Source organism: Gekko japonicus, unplaced genomic scaffold, assembly GCF_001447785.1.
Source record: "Gekko japonicus isolate JY-2015 unplaced genomic scaffold, Gekko_japonicus_V1.1 scaffold4765, whole genome shotgun sequence".
Classification (NCBI taxonomy): Eukaryota; Metazoa; Chordata; class Lepidosauria; order Squamata; family Gekkonidae; genus Gekko; species Gekko japonicus.
Genome location: NW_015167196.1, coordinates 22312 through 41949, shown reverse-complemented (window position 1 = coordinate 41949; position 19638 = coordinate 22312). Strand labels below are relative to the sequence as shown.

Here is a 19638-nt window from a genome sequence, read left to right as displayed (position 1 = left end):
GAAGAGGAAGAAGAGGAAGAAGAAGAAGAGGAAGAAGAAGAAGAAGAGGAGGAGGAGGAGGAGGAGGAGATTGGATTTATACCCCGCCCTTCACTACCCAAAGGAGTTTCAGAGCAGCTTACTAACTCCTTTCCCTTTCCCTCCCCACAACAGGCACCCTGTGAGGTGGGTGGGGCTGAGAGAACTCTGACACTACCCGAAGGAGTCTCAGAACAGTTTACAATCTCCTTTCCCTTCCCCTCCCTACAACAGACACCCTGGGAGGTAGGAGGGGCTGAGAGAGTTCTGAGAGAACTGCTCTTGAGAGAACAGCTCTGAGAGAACTGTGACGGACCCAAGGTCGCCCAGCTGGCTGCACATGGAGGAGTGGAGAATCAAACCCGGCTCTCCAGATTCACCGCTCTTAACCACTACACCAAACTGGCTCTTTATGTCATTGGACTATTCTCATTGTGAAGGCTATTTACATCCATGTGATTTCACAGAAATGCATAATAGTTATCAAACACTTGAAAGATTGAGTAGACTTTTCGTAATTATATCACGGTTGTTTATTTTTCATTTACCAATCCCCCGATCTCTCTGGCTACTTTTACTTTAGATTCTGGGATGGCCTGCAGCAAGATTTTCTGGCTTCCACCACCAAATGCCAGTGTCTTGCCAAGCTCAGAATACCAGGAAAGAAGGCATAAGGGTGGGAAAGTATTGAGCTTCCTTCTCCACCAAATTTATGCAGACAAAAGCAACTTCAACTTCTTCAGTACAGGTGTAAAATCTGCCAGAATGGGGCGAGGTGGAAATAGAGAGAAGAGATGGGATTTATACCCTGCTCTTCACTACCCACAGGTGTCTCAGACCAGCTTACGAACTCCTTTCCCTTCCCCTCCCCACAACAGACACCCTGTGAGGTAAAAGAAGAAGAAGAAGAGATTGGATTTATATCCCACCCTTCACTACCCAAAGGTGTCTCAGAGTAACTTATAAACACCTTTCCCTTCCCCTCCCCACCACAGACACCCTGTGAGGTAAAAGAAGAAGAGGAAGAGACTGGATTTATACCCCACCCTTCATTACCCAAAGGTGTCTCAGAGCAGCTTACAAACTCCCTTCCCTTCCCCTCCCCACAACAGACACCCTGGGAGGTAGGCGGGGCTGAGAGAGCTCTTGACAGAAACTGCTCTTTTTTCAAGAACAGCTCTTATCAGAACTATGGCTTTCCCAAGGTCATCCAACAGGTGCAAGGGAGGAGTGGGGAATCAAACCCAGTTCTCCCAGATTAGAGTCCGTGCACTTAACCACTACACCAAACTGGCTCGCACTACACCAAACTAGCTCGTACAAGAATACAAGAAAGAAAATGGTTTCTGCCAAGCACAGTAGCGTCATCCGGGCTGAGGAGGGGGGGAATCTCTCCCCCACCCCACCCCTTCTCCTCTGACCAAGGAACCCAAAAAGTGCTTGGGACAAAACAGTCAGCAGAAACTTAAGAACACATAAAACCAGGTATATTCCAGGTTATCAATTCCAGGGGGATTTCAATAGCAAAGCCCACAGAGACCTGAGAAATTCTGTTCAGACTACACCAATTGGATATCTACCCCCAGACAAACAAACTTCTCCAAGAAATGGTTTCCATTCATCACTCATGTTCTTGATCAAGATATACATAAAAGATCCATAGCCCCCACAGGACCTCCAACAAGCTGCTAAATTTTTGTGATATTGTGTAATTTAGCAGGTGTAAGGTACCATCTTGTTAATATATTGTAGGCTTGCAGTTGTATATTCAGAGATTTGGAGGTAACAGAAGGAGAGGACCATATTTTTTGCCAGTCATTTTCAATACAATAAACTATGGGAGCTATATTCCATGGACAAAATTTCAGACAAGGTTTCTACTTTTACTAATCAGATCGGCAAATGTGATTTCCAGTTAAAATGGTATCCCTTTTTAGAATATATCTTCAATAAAGATTCATCCACAATTGTTCGGGTTCCAAGTAAATACTATGATGTGCTACATATGATATAAACTTGACTGGTTAAAACTTTAATAATAACTGGTCTATATTCCATTAACCAATGTGTTATATATTTTTCTGTTTAAGTTTATTTATTTCTCAGCTCATTTGTGTTTTAGTTATTGCTGTGCGCTGTAAAACTAAAATAAAAAAAAATTATTTAAAAAACAACAGCAGCTATACCGCCTTCAAATCAAGCATGCCGTCAACGGCTTCGACTTTAATATTACTTTTCTTCCTCACTACTACTAACATCTCACGTATCTCTCACACCTCTCCTTTTTTCCTTACCGACTTGTTTGAAATCCCTCGCCCCACAAGGTCCAAAACATAATATTACAATCACAGCACATACCGTGCCATTTACTTTTACTTCAAAATCTAAGTTGACTATTCTGCAATAAAAGAAATATATCTAATGCATAAGCGTGTGTTTTGACATACCTGTTGCAGCACTTGTTACGTTTGTGTGTGTAATCATATTCTGATCAAATGTTGCATAATTTGTAATTCCCTTGTTATATCAATAGAAGTTAAAAAAAGGGAAAAAAAGAAATTCTGTTCACGGTTCTTAATGGTGGGGGGGTGTTTCCTGACCTTTGAAACTCCCATGTAGGACTCCGATGCTGTCTGCATATAACTGCACCATATGGGAAGCCATGGGAGTGTCACTTTCCAGCCACGGATAGCAGGGCTGTTCGCTAAAGAAAGAGACAGAAAAAGAAAAGGAATAAGATTTGAGAATAAAGCCCCGTTCTACTTGCCTTCCTGGGCCCTGCTGAGAACTTCGGAGCAAACCAATACGAATACATGAATCTGCCTTAGAAGGAGTCAGACCGTTGGTCCCTCGAGCTCAGCACTGACTGCTCAGATGTTGCATGGCCTGGGTGACTCCATCTTTGTTATCTGCTGGTGCTTAGTTGCCCTGAGTCTTGTGAGAGGATGGTGTCAACCGCTCCCAAGAGAAATCTCTCTCTCTCTCTCGTGTGCTTAAGAGCAAGAGTCCAGTAGCACATTCAAGACTAACAACATATATGGCGTATGAGCTTTCGTGAGTCACTAGAATGTGCGTCTGTCTGTCTTACATATCCCAGTAGCACATTCAAGACTAACAACATATGTGGCGTATGAGCTTTCGTGAGTCACTGCTCACTAGAATGTGCGTCTGTCTGTCTTATATATTGGAAAGTGGAGTGATTTCAGATGCCAAATGACATTAGCAGGCAAATGACAATAGGTGTGATTGGATTAGGCATGATATGCAGGGAGGTAGTAGGTATGGAGAAATCAGCATTGGTAATGCGACAGGAAACCTAGGTCTTGATTCAGTCCAGGTGGATACACTGTCTTGACCTTTGTTGTCAGTTGCAATTCAGCAGTCTCTCTTTCTAATCTCCCTTTGAAATCCCTTTGTAAGAGAACTGCTACTTTCAGGTCAGCAATTGAATGTCCTGGAAGGTTAAAATACACCAAACTGGCTCTCCACTTATGTCAATTTATTCTTTGTCATAGGGACTGGACTGTTTGTCCAATGTAGAGGGTGGAAGGGCACTGCTGACACGTGATGGCATAAATCACATTGGAGGATGAGCAGGAGTAGGAACCTTGAGATGACATGGCTGATGTTGCTGGGTCCCACTGATGTTGTTGCTAGGATCTATATGAGAGCAAAGTTGGCAGCTTGGTTAGCCGCAGGCCTGGGTACCAGATCTTGATCTCTCTCTCAAGCTTGTCAGCAGGGCTTATCTTCCAAGCCTGGGTTGATTCTTCCCCGGGAAGCCAGGTGCAAGTCAGCCTGGCTCATCCAAGTGGTTGGGATAGCTTAATTAACGATCCTTTGACTGGCTGCCAGCACTTAGGGTGTAAGATGCTTCCTTTTAGTTATGCACTTGGTCTCAGGGTTTGGCTAAGCTTCACTGCATGTGTGCACGCTCGAGGCCAGCTGATAGAAGCTCAGCCTGCATCTTCTGTTAACTCTGTTGTGTTATTAAAGGTCTCCTTGTAAGTAAACCCAGATCTCTTGGATCATTTCTTTGGGAATTTCTGAGAACCTATGGAGCCCCTGGCTCAGGTCCAAAACAGATGGAAAGTGGCTGTCCAAAGTCTCCACCAAACACAGGAACTTCTGTTCTTAAGAGTAGATGATAATTTGCTTTACTTATATCCCTCCCCCCTGTCACCCCAACGGGGACCCAAAGTGACTTACGTCATTCTCCTCCCCTTTGTTTTATTCTCACAACAACCCTGTGAGGTAGGTCAGAATGAGGGTACGGACTGGCTCGAGGTCACCCGGCGAGCTTCCAGGGCACGTGAGGATTCAAACCTGGGTCTCCCTAGATCTTAGTCTGACACTTTAATCATTACACCACACTGCTCTTGAACATTAACATACATTCTCAAAAATGAACTCTTGCAATTGCACATCTGCTTGTTTTAAAACAAAACCGGTTTCTGATCTCTCAGCAAACACTTGTCTTCTGCTTCCTCTTCCTCCTCCCATACTTGCTCGTTCAAACGGTAAGAGTGGTTGAGCAGTGGAACAGTCTGCCTCAGGAGGTGGTGGATGCTCCTTCACTGGACGTTTTCAAGCAGAGGCTGGACGACTATCTTTTGGGTATGTTGTAGGTATGCAGGGCTATCTTTCAGCTATGCTCCTCCAGAGTGCAGGGGGTTGGACTAGATGACCTGCAAGGTCCCTTCCAACTCTAACATTCTATGAGTATGTTCTTAATGTAAAATAGATGTATACCAAACCAGCCCTCACTAAACTTCCAAACGGTAAGAGTGGTTGAGCAGTGGAACAGTCTGCCTCAGGAGGTGGTGGATGCTCCTTCACTGGACGTTTTCAAGCAGAGGCTGGACGACTATCTTTTGGGTATGTTGTAGGTATGCAGGGCTATCTTTCAGCTATGCTCCTCCAGAGTGCAGGGGGTTGGACTAGATGACCTGCAAGGTCCCTGCCAACTCTAACATTCTATGAGTATGTTCTTAATGTAAAATAGATGTATACCAAACCAGCCTTTGCTAAACTTCCTAACTGTAAGAGTGGTTGAGCTGTGGAACAGTCTGCCTTGGGAGGTGGTGGATGCTCCTTCGCTGGACGTTTTCAAGCAGAGGCTGGACGACCATCTTTCGGGTATGTTGTAGGTATGTAGGGCTATCTTTCGGCTGTTCTGTGGCAGAGTGCAGGGGGTTGGACTAGATGACCCGCCAAGGTCCCTTCCGACTCTAACGTTCTATGATTCTATGATCTTCCTCACAAGGCCTGATCTCTGCATTTCCTTCCGTCCCAACCCCCTCACACAGGTAGGACAGGTGGTGACCAGACTGGATCTTCTTGGTGGTGGCATCGCCACCTCTGGAACACCCTCCCCCCTTGAGGCTCTCCTGGTGCCAACCCAACCTATTCTCTTCTAAGCACAAGGCAAAAACCTTGCTTCTAATTAAGGGGTTGACTTTTTAAAAAAATTTGTGCAATCTGTTTTTAGCCTGACAACTCTTTTACACGGCTCGTTTTGAACAGCTCAGTGCCTGGGCTTTTTAAAAACACTTTACTAATTCTTAATGACTCTCATGGTGCTTTATGTTTTGTCTAATGTTCTTTTTGTTTTATACGCAGCCTCAGGCAGGTGATCCAGAAAGATGGCACAGACATTTTCTAAAAGCAGAAACGGTACATTAATAATCAGCCACAGACTCTGGTGAGCTCATCTGTCTCCCAGTACCTTGCATCTTCCTGCTGTAAAACCAGGATCCATGGAGTGAAGAGCTGGGTGACGACCGAATGCAAAGACTGCAGAGCTGAAAAACAAAAATATGTCAGGCACAAGATCTCCATTCCCAGCCCTTCTGCCTGAGCTCCTTTTAAGTGAAGAGATCAGGGAGTGAACTCTACACCTTCTGCATGCAAAACATGTTTTCTTCCGGTGTTGCCTTACCTGCCAGGACAGCGTCACTGCCCACCGCCTCCCGTGCCAACTTGGTGGCTTCGGAGTCAATGAGCCGCTTGATGAGATACTCCACGAAGCGCTTCACCTGGCCGATGTAGGGGGCCCACTTTGAGAACAAGCCAAAGGTCTGGAAGTCTCGCGAGGACAAGCGCAGCTTGAGGAAGTAGTTGGAGAGCCATTCTATGGTCTCCACCACCTGCGGGGAGAAGAGGAGACGTCTGGAATGGCACACGTTCGGGGGAGGCAAAGCCTGTGGACGGAGGTCCGCCATTCCAGCCAATGGGGGCTCAGAGGCAGCGTAAGAAGAAGAGACGGGATTTATACCCCGCCCTTCACTACCCAAAAGAGTCTCAGAGTGGCTTACAAACTCCTTTCCCTTCCCCTCCCCACAACAGACACCCTGTGAGGTTAAAGAAGAAGAAGAAGAGATTGGATTTATACCCTGCCCTTCACTACCCAAAGGAGTGTCAGAGCGGCTGACAAACCCCTTTCCCTTCCCCTCCCCACAACAGACACCCTGTGAGGTAGAAGAAGAAGAGGAAGAGATTGGATTTATACCCCGCCCTTCACTACCCAAAGGAGTCTCAGAGCGGCTTACAAACTCCTTTCTCTCCCCCTCCCCACAACAGACACCCTGTGAGGTAAAAAGAAGAAGAAGAAGAGATTGGATTTATATCCCGCCCTTCACTACCCGAAGGAGTCTCAGAGTGGCTTACAAACTCCTTTCCCTCCCTTTCCCCACAACAGACACCCTGTGAGGTAAAAGAAGATTAGATTTATATCCCGCCCTTCACTACCCGAAGGAGTCTCAGAGTGGCTGACAAACTCCTTTCCCTTCCCCTCCCCACAACAGATACCCTGTGAAGTAAAAGAAGAAGAAGAGACTGGATTTATCCCCCGCCCATCACTACCCAAAGGAGCCTCAAAGCGGCTTACAAACTCCTTTCCCTCCCCCTCCCCACAACAGACACCCTGTGAGGTAGGCGGGGCTGTGAGAGCTCTTGACAGAAACTGCTCTTTTTCAAGTACAGCTCTTATCAGAACTACGGCTTGCCCAAGGTCATCCAGCAGGTGCAAGTGGAAGAGTGGGGAATCAGACCCGGTTCTCCCAGATTAGAGTCCGCGCACTTCACCACCGCACCAAACAAGGCCGGATATCCTCCAGAGAGCCCAGGTTATCGGACCGTCAGCGACAACCAACAGACTAATCCTCAAGATGCAGACAGTGCAACAACATGGGCTGATCAAGGGCCACCTGTTCTGTTGACAGGAGTGTCTCCGCAGAGGCCTGCAACGCTACGTTTTCCGTGGACTCCTCTTTCCCGGCGCCATTGTTGGCTGCTGGGGGGTAGCAACCCAGGGCTTTGAGGGACACCTTCCAGCAGTCGGGGCACAGGAGCTGATCCGAGGAACCTGCAGGCAAACACAGACACACACCCCCAAACGGATCGTTTTAATGCTGGATCCCATCAAGTACAGCCATAGAACTACAGAACATCTGATACTATGACTGGGGATCAGTATTACACACTCTGATCCCACACGATAAACGGAAAATCCCAACACAATGACAAGCAGGGGTTATTTCCTGTGGGAGCGCACAGGAGCGGAGCTCCGGCAGTAAGGAGGCCAGGGGGCGGGCACATACAACAAGCCCCGCCTCCTGCTCCCAGCAGCCCTCAGTCAGGCCATGAGGAGCAAGAAGCAGCCAGGTAAGTTGCAGAGCCCCCCCCCGCCCACCTTCAGGTAAAAGGTGCCCACTGTGAGGGCAGATCTGCGCGTCCCCCCCCCAATAGCAAGCAATCCAAAACAGTCCAGTGGAGCCTGAGCGGTGGGTGTTGCCTTCTGACACACTTCCGGTGATGCCAGGGGTGTGTGTGGCATATGCAAATAAGTTATGCTAATAAGTTATGCTAATGAGCTCCTGCACCTCTTTTTCTACGAAATGACCCCTGATGACAAGAAATCCCAACTTCCAAGTACAGGCTCAGAACTTTGCTGAGACAGAGATGGAAAAAGATCTTGGGAGGAAGGTCGAAGTGGATAGATCAATGAAACTGCCAACTCAGTGTGCTGCAGTGGTGGACAAAGGCCAACTCTATGTAGTCCCCTTTTAAAGCTGTTTATTCCTGCGGCCATCGCTACATCCTCTGGCAGCAAATTCCACATTTTAATCACTCCCTTTTTGTCTCTCCTGAACCTACTGCCCATCAGCTTCATTGGACAACCTTGAGTTCTAGTAGTTTGGAGAGAGGCAGAAAACCACCCAACCTACCGAAAACCCCCGAGGCATTCAACACGGGATCCAGTTACATGGCCTCCGAACCTGCCCTTAGCCTACACTGCGGGGAGGGCGGGACAAAAGTCTAACAAAATAAATAAATGAATCAGGCCCCGAGACATCTTTCCCCCCTCCTCCCTCCAACATACAGCCTGAAGAAGATAGTTTCAGAGGCAGCCGTGTTGGTAAGCAGTACAACAGCTGCATTCGAGTCCAGTTGGCACCTCAGAGGCCAACAAGACTTTTGGCATATGAGCTTTCACAAGAGTCTGGTGAAGGGAGCTGTGACCCTTGAAAGCTCCTGGCCTGAAAATCCTGTTGGTCTCTAAGGTGCTACTGGACTCGAATCGAGCCTGAAGAAGAGTTTCGAAACTCATGTAATTTGGGGGTGTTATTTTGGTTTGTCCAAAATCATCATCATCATCGGCCTGATCCAACATTGGCTTCCCTTATGTTCTTATCATCACCACCATCAACCTCACCATCTTCACCCTCATCCCCCTCACCACCCTCACCTTCACCACCCTCACCCTCACCCCCTTCATCCTCACCATCCTCACCTTCACCACCCTCACCCTCCTCACCACCCTAACCTTCACCACCCCTCACCAACATCACCTCACCCTCACCACCTTCATCCTCACCACCCTCACCACCCCCACCATCATCACCACCCTTGCCCTCCTCACCACTATCATCACAATCACCACCCTCATCATCACCCTCACCCCCTTCATCCTCACCCGTCATCGTCATCCCCCTCACCACCCTCACCTCCACCACCCTCACCCTCATCACGTCACCCCCTTCATCCTCATCCCCCTCACCACCCTCACCACCCTCACCTCCACCACCCTCACCCTCATCACCACCCTAACCTTCACCACTCCCTCACCAACATCACCTCACCCTCACCACCTTCATCCTCATCCCCCTCCACCCTTGCCCTCACCACTATCCTCACAATCACCACCCTCACCATCACCCTCATCACCCTCACCCCCTTCATCCTCATCACCCTCACCTTCACCACCCTTAACCTCATCACAACCCTAACCATCACCACCTCCACCACCCTCACCCTCATCACGTCACCCCCTTCATCCTCATCCCCCTCACCACCCTCACCACCCTCACCTCCACCACCCTCACCCTCATCACCACCCTAACCTTCACCACTCCCTCACCAACATCACCTCACCCTCACCACCTTCATCCTCATCCCCCTCACCACCATCATCACCACCCTTGCCCTCCTCACCACTATCATCACAACCACCCTCACCATCACCTTCACCACCCTCACCACCTTCATCACCCTCCCCAACATCACCTCACCCTCACCACCTTCCTCCTCACCACCCCCATCACCACCCTCACCATCCTCACCACCCTCACCACTATCATCACAACCACCACCCTCACCTTCCTCACCCTCACCCTCACCCCCTTATCACCCTCACCCTCTTCATCACCCTCACCCTCATCACCACCCTCATCATCGCAGCACATGGCTTTTGTTTTCCAAAAGCAACTGTTTTCAGCAGAAAGTTGCATCTGAAAGTTGCATCACATCACCACTGGAAATGCTACAACTTTGTTGCTTGGAAATTGTGCCAGACGCTGGCTGAAGGACAGCTCAGCAGCGAGACCAAAGGCCTTTGGGGACTTACTCTGCATCAGCAGCCTGAGGAAAGTGCTGTAGTGGTCGGGGAACTGATACCGGAGGAGGCAGGCCCAGTGCTTGCAGAAGAGATTGTAAGGCATCGAGACGTCTTCCTCGGGCTCGAAGCCGCAGGTCTTGAGCGCCACGTGGATGGACTCCAGCAGCCGGGTGCGCGCCGACAGAGGGGGCTTCGAGCTGTGCAACCACTGCGGGAGATCAAACTAGAGGAGCAGGAGGGGGGGAAACAGCATTGGCCCAAGGGGTTGTGGTTGTGGGGAATGTCAAAATCAGAAGGACTCAGAGAAGATGGGGGAAACCCAAAACCAAGCATAGGAAGGCTGAGCAGAGGACTCAATAGTATGGATGTTCGCTGTGGGTTTATAAGGATTTCTGCCTAGCATATAAAGGAGGACCGGGTGCAGCCGCATCATCCCCGATTTCTTACTCCCAGCTGAGAGACTGGGAGCAGGCCACTGAGCTGGCATGTTCCCAGTGGTTCAGCGGAAGAGCCTCTGCTTGGCATGCAGAAGGTCCCAGGTTCAGCATCTCCGATTAAAAGGACCAGGCAGCAGGTGATGGGAAAGACCTCCACCTGAGACCCTGGAGAGCCCCTGCCAGTCTGAGTAGACAAGACTGACACTGAAGGACCTTTGGCACCCTGAGTTTTTTTTGTACTGCGTTTCACGATACTGTATATAATTTATTTTATATTCTTTGCAGTTTTAGAATTATGGAATCTGCTTAGAAGGAGGTTTTTCCTCAGAACGTGGAAATTATCTAGAAAACACATCAGCATCTAAAAACAGAAGATTCCTATCTGTTATTAATGGACTCTAATACTTAATTTGCATGTATATATAAAGAATATTGGAAGGAAGAGTAACTTTTTTTGCTTTTGAGAACGTTATATGTGGGACAAAACGTCTGTTCAAATTCCACTGTAATATTTTGATTATCTAATCCATTAGAAATGTATGCTACCTCTAAGCCAGTGGAGTCTTGTGAGCTACTGGCATTAAAGTTGTGAGCAATTTGGCTACTGCATAAGTTAGTTTGCTCTGGAGCCGTCCTTCCTGAGCTAAGACAAAAATGTGTCAGCTGGAGGCTAAAAAACTGTGAGCTAGCTCATGCTAACTCAGCTTAGAGGGAACACCGGTTGTGATTTGTTCTTTTAAATTGTTGTCATAATGCTATTACAACCACAGGATATATTTGTGTTCTTTTCCTTCCATGCAAATTTCCTTTATCAGCATTAACCTTGGTTCAGCACTACAGTCACAAAGGAGGAGGAGGAAGAGGAGGAGGAGGAGGAGGAGAAGAAGACTGGATTTATACACTGCCCTTCAATACTGGAAAGAGTCTCAGAGCGGCTTACAATCTCCTTTCCCTTCCCCACAACAGACAATCTGTGAGGTTAGTGGGGCTGAGAGAGCTCTTTCGAGGACTGCTCTCAAGAGAACAGCTCTGAAAGAACTTGTGACTGGCCCAAGGTCACACCAGCAGCTGCATGTGGAGGAGTGGGGTATCAAACCTGGTTCTCCCAGACTAGAGTTTGAGGTCTTAACCACTACATCGAACTGGCTACTAGGGAGTGCTGAGGACCCCCCCTTGCCTTGGTGAGCAGCATGAAGATGACGTCGCTGTTGTCGTCGCTGAGGAAGGAGACCACTTGCTCGTAAAGGTCCACGAACTCCTCCGGGGAGGCGACAGGAGTGAAGTAAGGCGAGAGGAGGGTGCAGAGCCTCCGGTTCTTCAGAATGGTCCGCAGGAGGGGCCGGCATTCCGATTTGGTTCCCGCCACAAAGACCTGGGAAGGGACACGTGGAGGAGAGAGTGTCTCATTTGCCAGAGGTGCTGCACGGCTCCCGCGGTTCCGCTTGGCCTTCCCATTCCCCTGTGAGAGCTCAGGTGCATTTGGAAAGCTAAGCAGCAGACATTTGCTGCAAGAGAGGGCCAGTTGACCCAGCTCCATCTTATTATAGGGTTTGTTCTCATGGTCGAAATCGCAGGAGGTCATCGCCCCCCTGTATACCTTGGTCAGGCCGCACTTGGGAGTACTGTGTGCAGTTCTGGAGGCCTCGCTTCAAAAAGGATGTGGGCAAAATCGAGAGGGTGCAGAAGAGAGCGACGAGGATGATCGGGGGTCTGGAGACCGAGCTCTACGAGGAAAGGCTGAGGGCCCCTGGGAATGTTTCATCTGGAGAAGAGGAGGTTGAGGGGGAACATGATTGCTCTCTTTAGATATCTGAAAGGCTGTCATTTGGAGGAGGGCAGGGAGCTGGTGCAGTTAGCAGCAGAGAAGAGGGACCGAAGCAACAGGTTGCAATCACATGCAGAAAGGTATCGGCTGGATATTAGGAAAAGCTTTTTCACGGTCAGAGTGGTTCAAAGGTGGGATCAGCTGCCTAGAGAAGGTGGTGAGCTCCCCGTTCACTGGCAGCTTTCAAGAAGAGGCTGGACCAATATTTGTCAGAGATGCTTGAGGCTGGTCCTGCATTGGGCAGGGAGTTGGACTAGGTGGTCTGTATGGCCCCTCCCAACTCTGGGATTCTATGTCTCTGTGGATTTAGGTACTCAGCAGTCCTACTGACCTGGAACTACATTCTCTGTGAGACTGGCTGCCCTTTTCACACGAAAGATACTGGCTTGAAACCAGTGGTTTTACCCTAGTGGATGAGAAATTTGTGGCTATGACCCATGCTTCCTCTAAGCTGTGGCATCCTGTAAGTAAAAAAAATCTGCTTTGTGAGCTACTGGCATTAAAGTTGTGAGTGAGCAATTTGTCTACTGCATAAAATCAGTTTGCTCTGGAGCCCTCCTTCCTGTATTGAGACAAAAATCTGTGAGCTGGAGGCTAAAAAACCCTGAGCTAGCCCACACCAATTCAGCTTAGAGGGAACACCGGCTATGACCTCTGCCTCATCTGGGGTTTCAGAAAGAATAAAGGGGAAAATATAGGAAGGGGGGGGGGAATCAAGATTCTGGAGAAAAGGGAATTTAACTGGGGAGCAGAGAAGAATCGAACCAGGAGATCAGACAGATTCATGGAGGGCAGGTCTACCAGCAGCTACTTGCCATGGTCACTAAAGGGAACCTCCACGTTCAGAGGCAGTCAGAACTCTGAGTACTAGTGTCAGGAAACAACATTAGGGGAAGGCCTCGACCTCTATGCCCTGCTATTGGCCCTCCTGGTTGGCCCCTGTGTGAGACAGGATGCTGGACTAGATGGACCACTGGTCTGATACAGCAGGACTCTTCTTATGTTCTTATGAAGGCCTCGGACTCTATGCCCTGTTGTTGGCCTTCCAGAGGAACTGGTTGGCCCCATTGTGAGACATGGTGCTGGACTGGATGGACCACTGGTCTGATCCAGCAGGGCCCTTCTTGTGTTCTTATGAAGGCCTCGGACTCTATGCCCTGTTGTTGGCCTTCCAGAGGAACTGGTTGGCCCCATTGTGAGACATGGTGCTGGACTGGATGGACCACTGGTCTGATCCAGCAGGGCCCTTCTTGTGTTCTTATGAAGGCCTCGGACTCTATGCCCTGTTGTTGGCCTTCCAGAGGAACTGGTTGGCCCCATTGTGAGACATGGTGCTGGACTGGATGGACCACTGGTCTGATCCAGCAGGGCCCTTCTTGTGTTCTTATGAAGGCCTCGGACTCTATGCCCTGTTGTAAAGAACTTGTTCAGCAATATGTTAATTTTGTACTGATATCTTGTTGCTGGGTCCTTTGTTGAAAACAATTATGGCCCCAGTGTGAGACAGGATGTTGGACTGCAAACCACACACACTCCCACCCCAAATCGACTTACTTGGCCAAGGATCTCGATGCAGGAGCTGAAGAACTGCCTTGTGGGGGGATGGCGCTGCGTTTCGTCGCTCACAAAGCCCACCACTGCAAAAAACAGACTGATCCCGACTCTGTGAATCCCTGGCACAGGCTGCAGCTTGTAGAGGTTGATTAAAGCTCTGTGGGAAAACGGCAGCCGGGGGTGAGGAGGGGGGGGGGGGGATAGATTAGCAAGGGCCTGGGAAACAAAACTGTGAAGGAGACCTTTCTAAACACTCTTCAAAGCAGACTCGGTCTCCTTGAGGTTGCCCACAGAGAAAGTGCAGAACAGTGCTGTATCCACATTAATAGAAGTGAGTTAGACACATTCAGTATTTATATATGACTCGCTAAAGGAATTGCCCTAACGTGGATGGCCCAGGGTAGCCTGATCTCCTCAGATCTCGGAAGCTAAGCAGGGTCGGCCCCGGTTAGTATTTGGATGGGAGACCGCTAAGGAAGTCCAGGGGTGCAATGCAGGGGCAGGCAGTGGCAAACAACCTCTGCTCGGCTCTTGCCTTCAAAACCCTACGGGGTCAGCGTAAGTCGACTGAGACCGGACGCCCCTCCAAAAAAAAAGAATTATAGCAACCATGATCTAAAGAGCCCCAAAACACAAGAGAAAACAATAACAGTAACTGCAATTTAGCTCCTCCCTGTATTTGGCGCTAGGTGTGTTTATATGTTTTTACTGAATTGTCGTTTTTAACTGGGTTTTTTGGTTTTGTTTTCTTGTTTTCTCAAAAAAGTGATTTAAAAAAGGGAAGGTTAGAGGAAAATATAGATTCGTCAGGTTTATCCAATACTATGAGTTGTTACATACAACAACAAGAAAAATCAGATGTACTCGTAAGAATACATTATTTCAAATGTAGAAGCAGACCAGGGCTATTTTGGGGCAGGAAGGCACAGGAACGGAGTTCCGGCTGGCTTCAGAGTTGGCCACGCCCACTACAGCCAAAAGCGTGCCTGGCTACAGAGGGAAGGCCTGGAGAGGGAACCCCCCCCCCTGGCACCTCCGAGGCAGGTGGACCGGGGGGGGGCCTGGAAGGATCAGGGAAGCATTTAAATGCCTCCCCGTGTCTTCCCCAGCCTGTCCAAGGGCTGGCTTGCCCGGGCTCCCTGCAGCTGTGGGGCACCCGAGCAAGCCAAGGGAAGGCATTGGGGTGTGGCCTAATATGCTAATGGGCTGCACTGTCGGGGGTTTGGCCTAATATGCTAATGTGTTTCAGCTGTTGGGTGTGGCCTATTATGCTAATGAGTTCCTGCTGGCCTTTCTCTACCAAAAAAAGCCCTGAAGCAGACAATAATGCACCATCTGGGACAGATTCTCTCTTTAAAAGAACAAACAAGAATTTTCCTGGTTTTACTGATTTGTGGTACAGACACTGTATTCTAAATGCTTTTTTAACGCTGAAACGTTTTAAAGTTTGACCATACACCAACTTTGGGGACCCTATTTGGCGGGAACGTGGCATAGAAATGTTTTGGAGGAATACATACATTTTGCTTGCACGTGTTATTGCAGGAACTCACATGCACAGGGTGGTGTTTTTTCCTGCTACCGCAGTATTTTGTGCTTGTAGGATGAGGTTCCAGGGAATCCTCTGACCAGAACAGCTTGGGGGGGAGGGTAGGATCACCAACTTCCAGGTGGCACCTGGAGATCTCCCGCTATTACAATTGATCTCCAGACGACAAAGTTCCCCTGGAGAAAACTGGCCGGTTTGGAGGGTAGACTCTACGGACTCATAGCGTTTTGACGTCCCCCTGCCTTCCCAAGATCCATCCTCAAAATCTCCAGGTATGTCCCAACCAAGGCTCCCTCTAAGCTGTGGAGTCTTGTGAGCAAAACTCTGTGAGCTACTGGCATTAAAGTTGTGAGTGAGCCATTTGGCGACTGCATAAGTGAGTTTGCTCTGGAGCCCTCCTTCCTGAGCGAAGGCAAAAATGTGTGAGCCGGAAGCTAAAAAGTGTGAGCTAGCTCATACTAATTCAGCTCAGGGGGAACACTGGTCCCAACCCGAAGCTGGCAACCCTAAGCATGAGGCTTCAGGGCATGCAAAGAACCTTGTCCAGGGCCCTGGGGTCCCTCCACTTAGAGTCGCCAAACCGGGTATCCAAATTCCCCAACGCCCCCCCTCCCAGAATTCAAAAAAGGACAAACAAGCCAACATCTCACAGCAAGCCTTCTGCATTGGGCAGGGGGTTGGACTGGATGGCCTCTATGGCACCTTCCAACTCTGTGGTTCTGTGATTCTATTTGAAGGGCTGTCACTTTGAGGAGGGCTGCTGGCAGCGGAGGAGAGGACTCGCTAGGATGGGTTTAAATGAAGGGAAGGAAAGCAACGGCTGAATCTTAGGGAAAACTTTTGTTACAGTAAGAGTTGTGCCACAGTGGAATCAGCTGCCTGGGGAGGTGGTGAGCTCCCCCTCCCTGGCAGTCTTCAAGCAGCGGCTGGACAAACACTTGTCAGGGATGCTCTAGGCTTACCCTGCATTGAGCAGGGGGTGGGACTAGATGGCCTCTATGGCCCCTCCCAACTCCGTGATTCTCTGGTTCTATTCTATGCTTCTAGACAGACGCTTACGTGATGAAGTTCTCCAAGTGCACCGCAGCTTCCACGACACCTGGAGAAGGGGGCTTCGTGGCTTCCGCCTGCAGCAGCTTCACTTCTCTCTTCAGGGCGTGGAGGTGCTGGCCGACGGCTTCGTTTTTATACTTCCCTTCAAACTGGGGTGGGAAAGAGACGATCAGTTACAAACAAATCAATTACAAAGCCCAGGTGCTTTATGGATCTGAGCATTTAGGAACTGCTTTTCCCAGGGCTACACACAGTTAGAGATGTAAAATTTCCAGAAATTTTTAAGCTCGGGGGGAAAAACCCAGTTTTTTTGGTGGGGAGGGGGCATTCCCCCCCCACCTTGGCTTCCTTCCCTTTCCCTCCTCTCCCCCTTTCTTTCTCTGCCCAAGCTAACCCCTCCTTTTTCTTTCCAACCCTCCACCAAGTCGATCCTCCTTTCTTTGTCTATCTCTCTCTCTCCCTGCCGAGCAAATACCCCCATCTTTCTCTCTCCCCCAAGCCAATCCCCCCCCTTCTTTCTTTCTCCCCTCCTTTTTTTCTGCTAACTTCGAGCCTGGCGGCGGTGGGCAGTGCCTGGGAGGCTGAGCCAGATGCAGGCTCAGCCACAAAGCCACCCGCGGTTTTCCATCGCTCTTCATTCCCGGCTTCCCAAGAGCAGAAAAGCCTGCAAAGGCCTTGTTGCTAGGAAAAAAAGAAGAGGAGGAGATTGGATTTATACCCCGCCCTTCACTACTCAAAGGTGTCTCAGAGCGGCTTACAAACTCCTTTCCCTTCCCCTCCCCACAACAGGCACCCTGTGAGGTAGGTGGGGCTGAGAGAGCTCTGACAGGAACCGTTGTTTTTCAAGGACAGCTGTGCCAGAGCTTGTGACTGACCCAAGGTCACATCAGCAGGTGCAAGTGGGGGAGTGGGCTTTCCACCCCTCCACCAAGTCGATCCTCCTTTCTTTGTCTCTCTCTCTCTCTCCCTGCTGAGCAAATACCCCCGTCTTTCTCTCTCCCCCAAGCCAATCCCCCCCCCTTCTTTCTTTCTCCCCTCCTTCTTTTCTGCTAACTTCGAGCCTGGCAGCGGTGGGCATTGCCTGGGAGGCTGAGCCAGATGCAGGCTCAGCCACAAAGCCACCCGCGGTTTTCCATCGCTCTTCATTCCCGGCTTCCCAAGAGCAGAAAAGCCTGCAAAGGCCTTGTTGCTAGGAAAAAAAGAAGAGGAGGAGATTGGATTTATACCCCGCCCTTCACTACTCAAAGGTGTCTCAGAGCGGCTTACAAACTCCTTTCCCTTCCCCTCCCCACAACAGGCACCCTGTGAGGTAGGTGGGGCTGAGAGAGCTCTGACAGGAACTGCTCTTTTTCAAGAACAGCTCTTATCAGAGCTACGGCTTGCCCAAGGTCATCCAGCCAGGTGCTAGTGGAGGAGTGGGGGAATCAAACCTGGTTCTCCCAGATTAGAGTCCACACACTTAACCACTACACCAAACTGGCTCTCAGTCATGTGCTCAAAGCCAGTCATGTGCTCAAAACAGTTGCTTTCCAAGGAGAGGAAGGGAGGGGGAGAGAAGGCTCCTCATCTTCAGTAAGTCCATTCTCTGTGCATGAGCAGAAAAAGCTGTTGTGCTTTTTTTTGGGGGGGGAGTGTTAAGTATCCCCTGTATAGTTATTTCAACATTTCAGATTTTTCTGCACACCTGGGGAGTGCCCCGAGTGTGCAGGAAAACCTGTTTACCCTCCATGTCCTCCTGACGTGTGGATTTAGATATCCGCACAGAGGGGGCATGTTGGCTATTAGATACATAGATGATATGTATGGTTTTAGAATTTGTGAGTTTAATGGATTTTATAACTTATATTGACATTGTATTGTTCCGTATTGCTGTGAGCCGCCCTGAGCCAGCTTTGCCGGGAGGGTGGGGTAAAAGTCTACTAACTAAATTAAATAAAATAAGCCTGGAGCTGGCCACCCTGATCCCTCCGTCTGCAGCAGCCTCTCCCAGCCCTGCTTCCTAGGAGTGAGCCATCTTCCCAGGCACAACCCGCTTACCCCTGATTGGCCCACATTTTCCCTCCAAATACCCATTTACCAATCACACGGCCCGGAAGGTGTCTGGGAAATGTAGGCCTGGTAGCTACTTTAATATAGGCCTCCCCAGGGCCTACAGGCCGCTCTACTATAGGCCTAGGGCCGTGACAAGTGCAGGACACTGGTCACCAGTTAACAAAAGGCGCTCCCTAAAGAGAACAACCAGAGAAGCTCTCCTAAATGCTAGACATCCGTGGGAGAGAAGCTGGGGAGACTTTTGGCAGGGGTGGATTCAGAGGTTCCTTTGGCTGTTGCAAATTTCCCCCCCAAAAAAACATTACAACGCGTAGAAAATGATTTTAAGATGATTGTTTAGCCTGGTTTGAGCCAATTCTGATGTGGCACTGCTCAAAACCGAGAGGTTAAATGAATAGTCACATTTAATTACTAAGGCCTAAATGCTGGCTAAGCCTGACCTATGCAGGTGGGACACTCCACAAGGCTAGGGGGCCCACTACTGAGAAGTCCCGGCTGTGTCCAGATTTCTTACACGCATACTGAGAGCAGCAGCATTCGCCTGCCATCATCCACTTTGACCTAGAATGAGTCTCCGCTTGAGGCTTTGAGACCGGAAGGAAGGAAGGAAGGAAGGAAGGAAGGAAGGAAGGAAGGAAGGAAGGAAGGCAGGCAAAATAAGGGGAAATCCTCCCTTAAATTATTTTGAGATAAGATTGTCTCCTTTTTATTACATTATTTATAGTCCACCTTTCTCACTTGGACTCAAGGTGCATTACACAGAATGAGTCCATACAGTCAACGGGATGAGACATTCAATAAACAATGCAATAGAATTAGGGTTGTAGATCCAACCAGAATTTTTTAAAAAACCCACAACTGAAGCAAAGCAGAAGGATTAACATGACACATTATATGATGCAAAATTAGAGTCTGCACACTTGTCAGGTAGCCCTGTCATAGGTCTGGAATGTGCAGGGGTGCCCTCCCGTTTTCTGTCTCAGCTCTCCCTGGCTCACCAACTGTTTGCTATCTTATACTTGACCTTGTAGATGCTCCAGCTGCAGTTTTACTCGGCTGGGAAAGTTAACAGCTTTTGCTTTGCCTGCTTGCTTTGCCCGCGCGCGCAAGATGTATCCATCATGCTTACAGGCGGGACGTTTGATTCTAGTATAAGTCAGAGGTCCTCGTATTTGCGCCCATTCCTGACACAAGCTGCACACGTGTCTCTAGTTCTGGATCTACCAATAAACAGTTATCTTCTTATGAAGTC

At 49.2% G+C, this 19638-nt stretch overlaps 1 protein-coding gene across 1 annotated transcript in view; it reads right to left on the bottom strand.

The window, feature by feature from the left end:
• EPG5 (ectopic P-granules autophagy protein 5 homolog (C. elegans)) overlaps positions 1-19638 on the bottom strand; it is a gene marked incomplete at both ends in the record, with an annotated part of 66391 nt that overhangs the window by 25014 nt on the left and 21739 nt on the right. The window contains 8 exons of the mRNA XM_015413154.1: positions 2619-2722; positions 5747-5822; positions 5960-6167; positions 7227-7384; positions 9926-10139; positions 11531-11725; positions 13733-13889; positions 16341-16483. Coding sequence (XP_015268640.1) covers positions 2619-2722; positions 5747-5822; positions 5960-6167; positions 7227-7384; positions 9926-10139; positions 11531-11725; positions 13733-13889; positions 16341-16483 — 1255 coding nt within the window. The remainder of the gene's footprint in view (positions 1-2618; positions 2723-5746; positions 5823-5959; positions 6168-7226; positions 7385-9925; positions 10140-11530; positions 11726-13732; positions 13890-16340; positions 16484-19638) is intronic.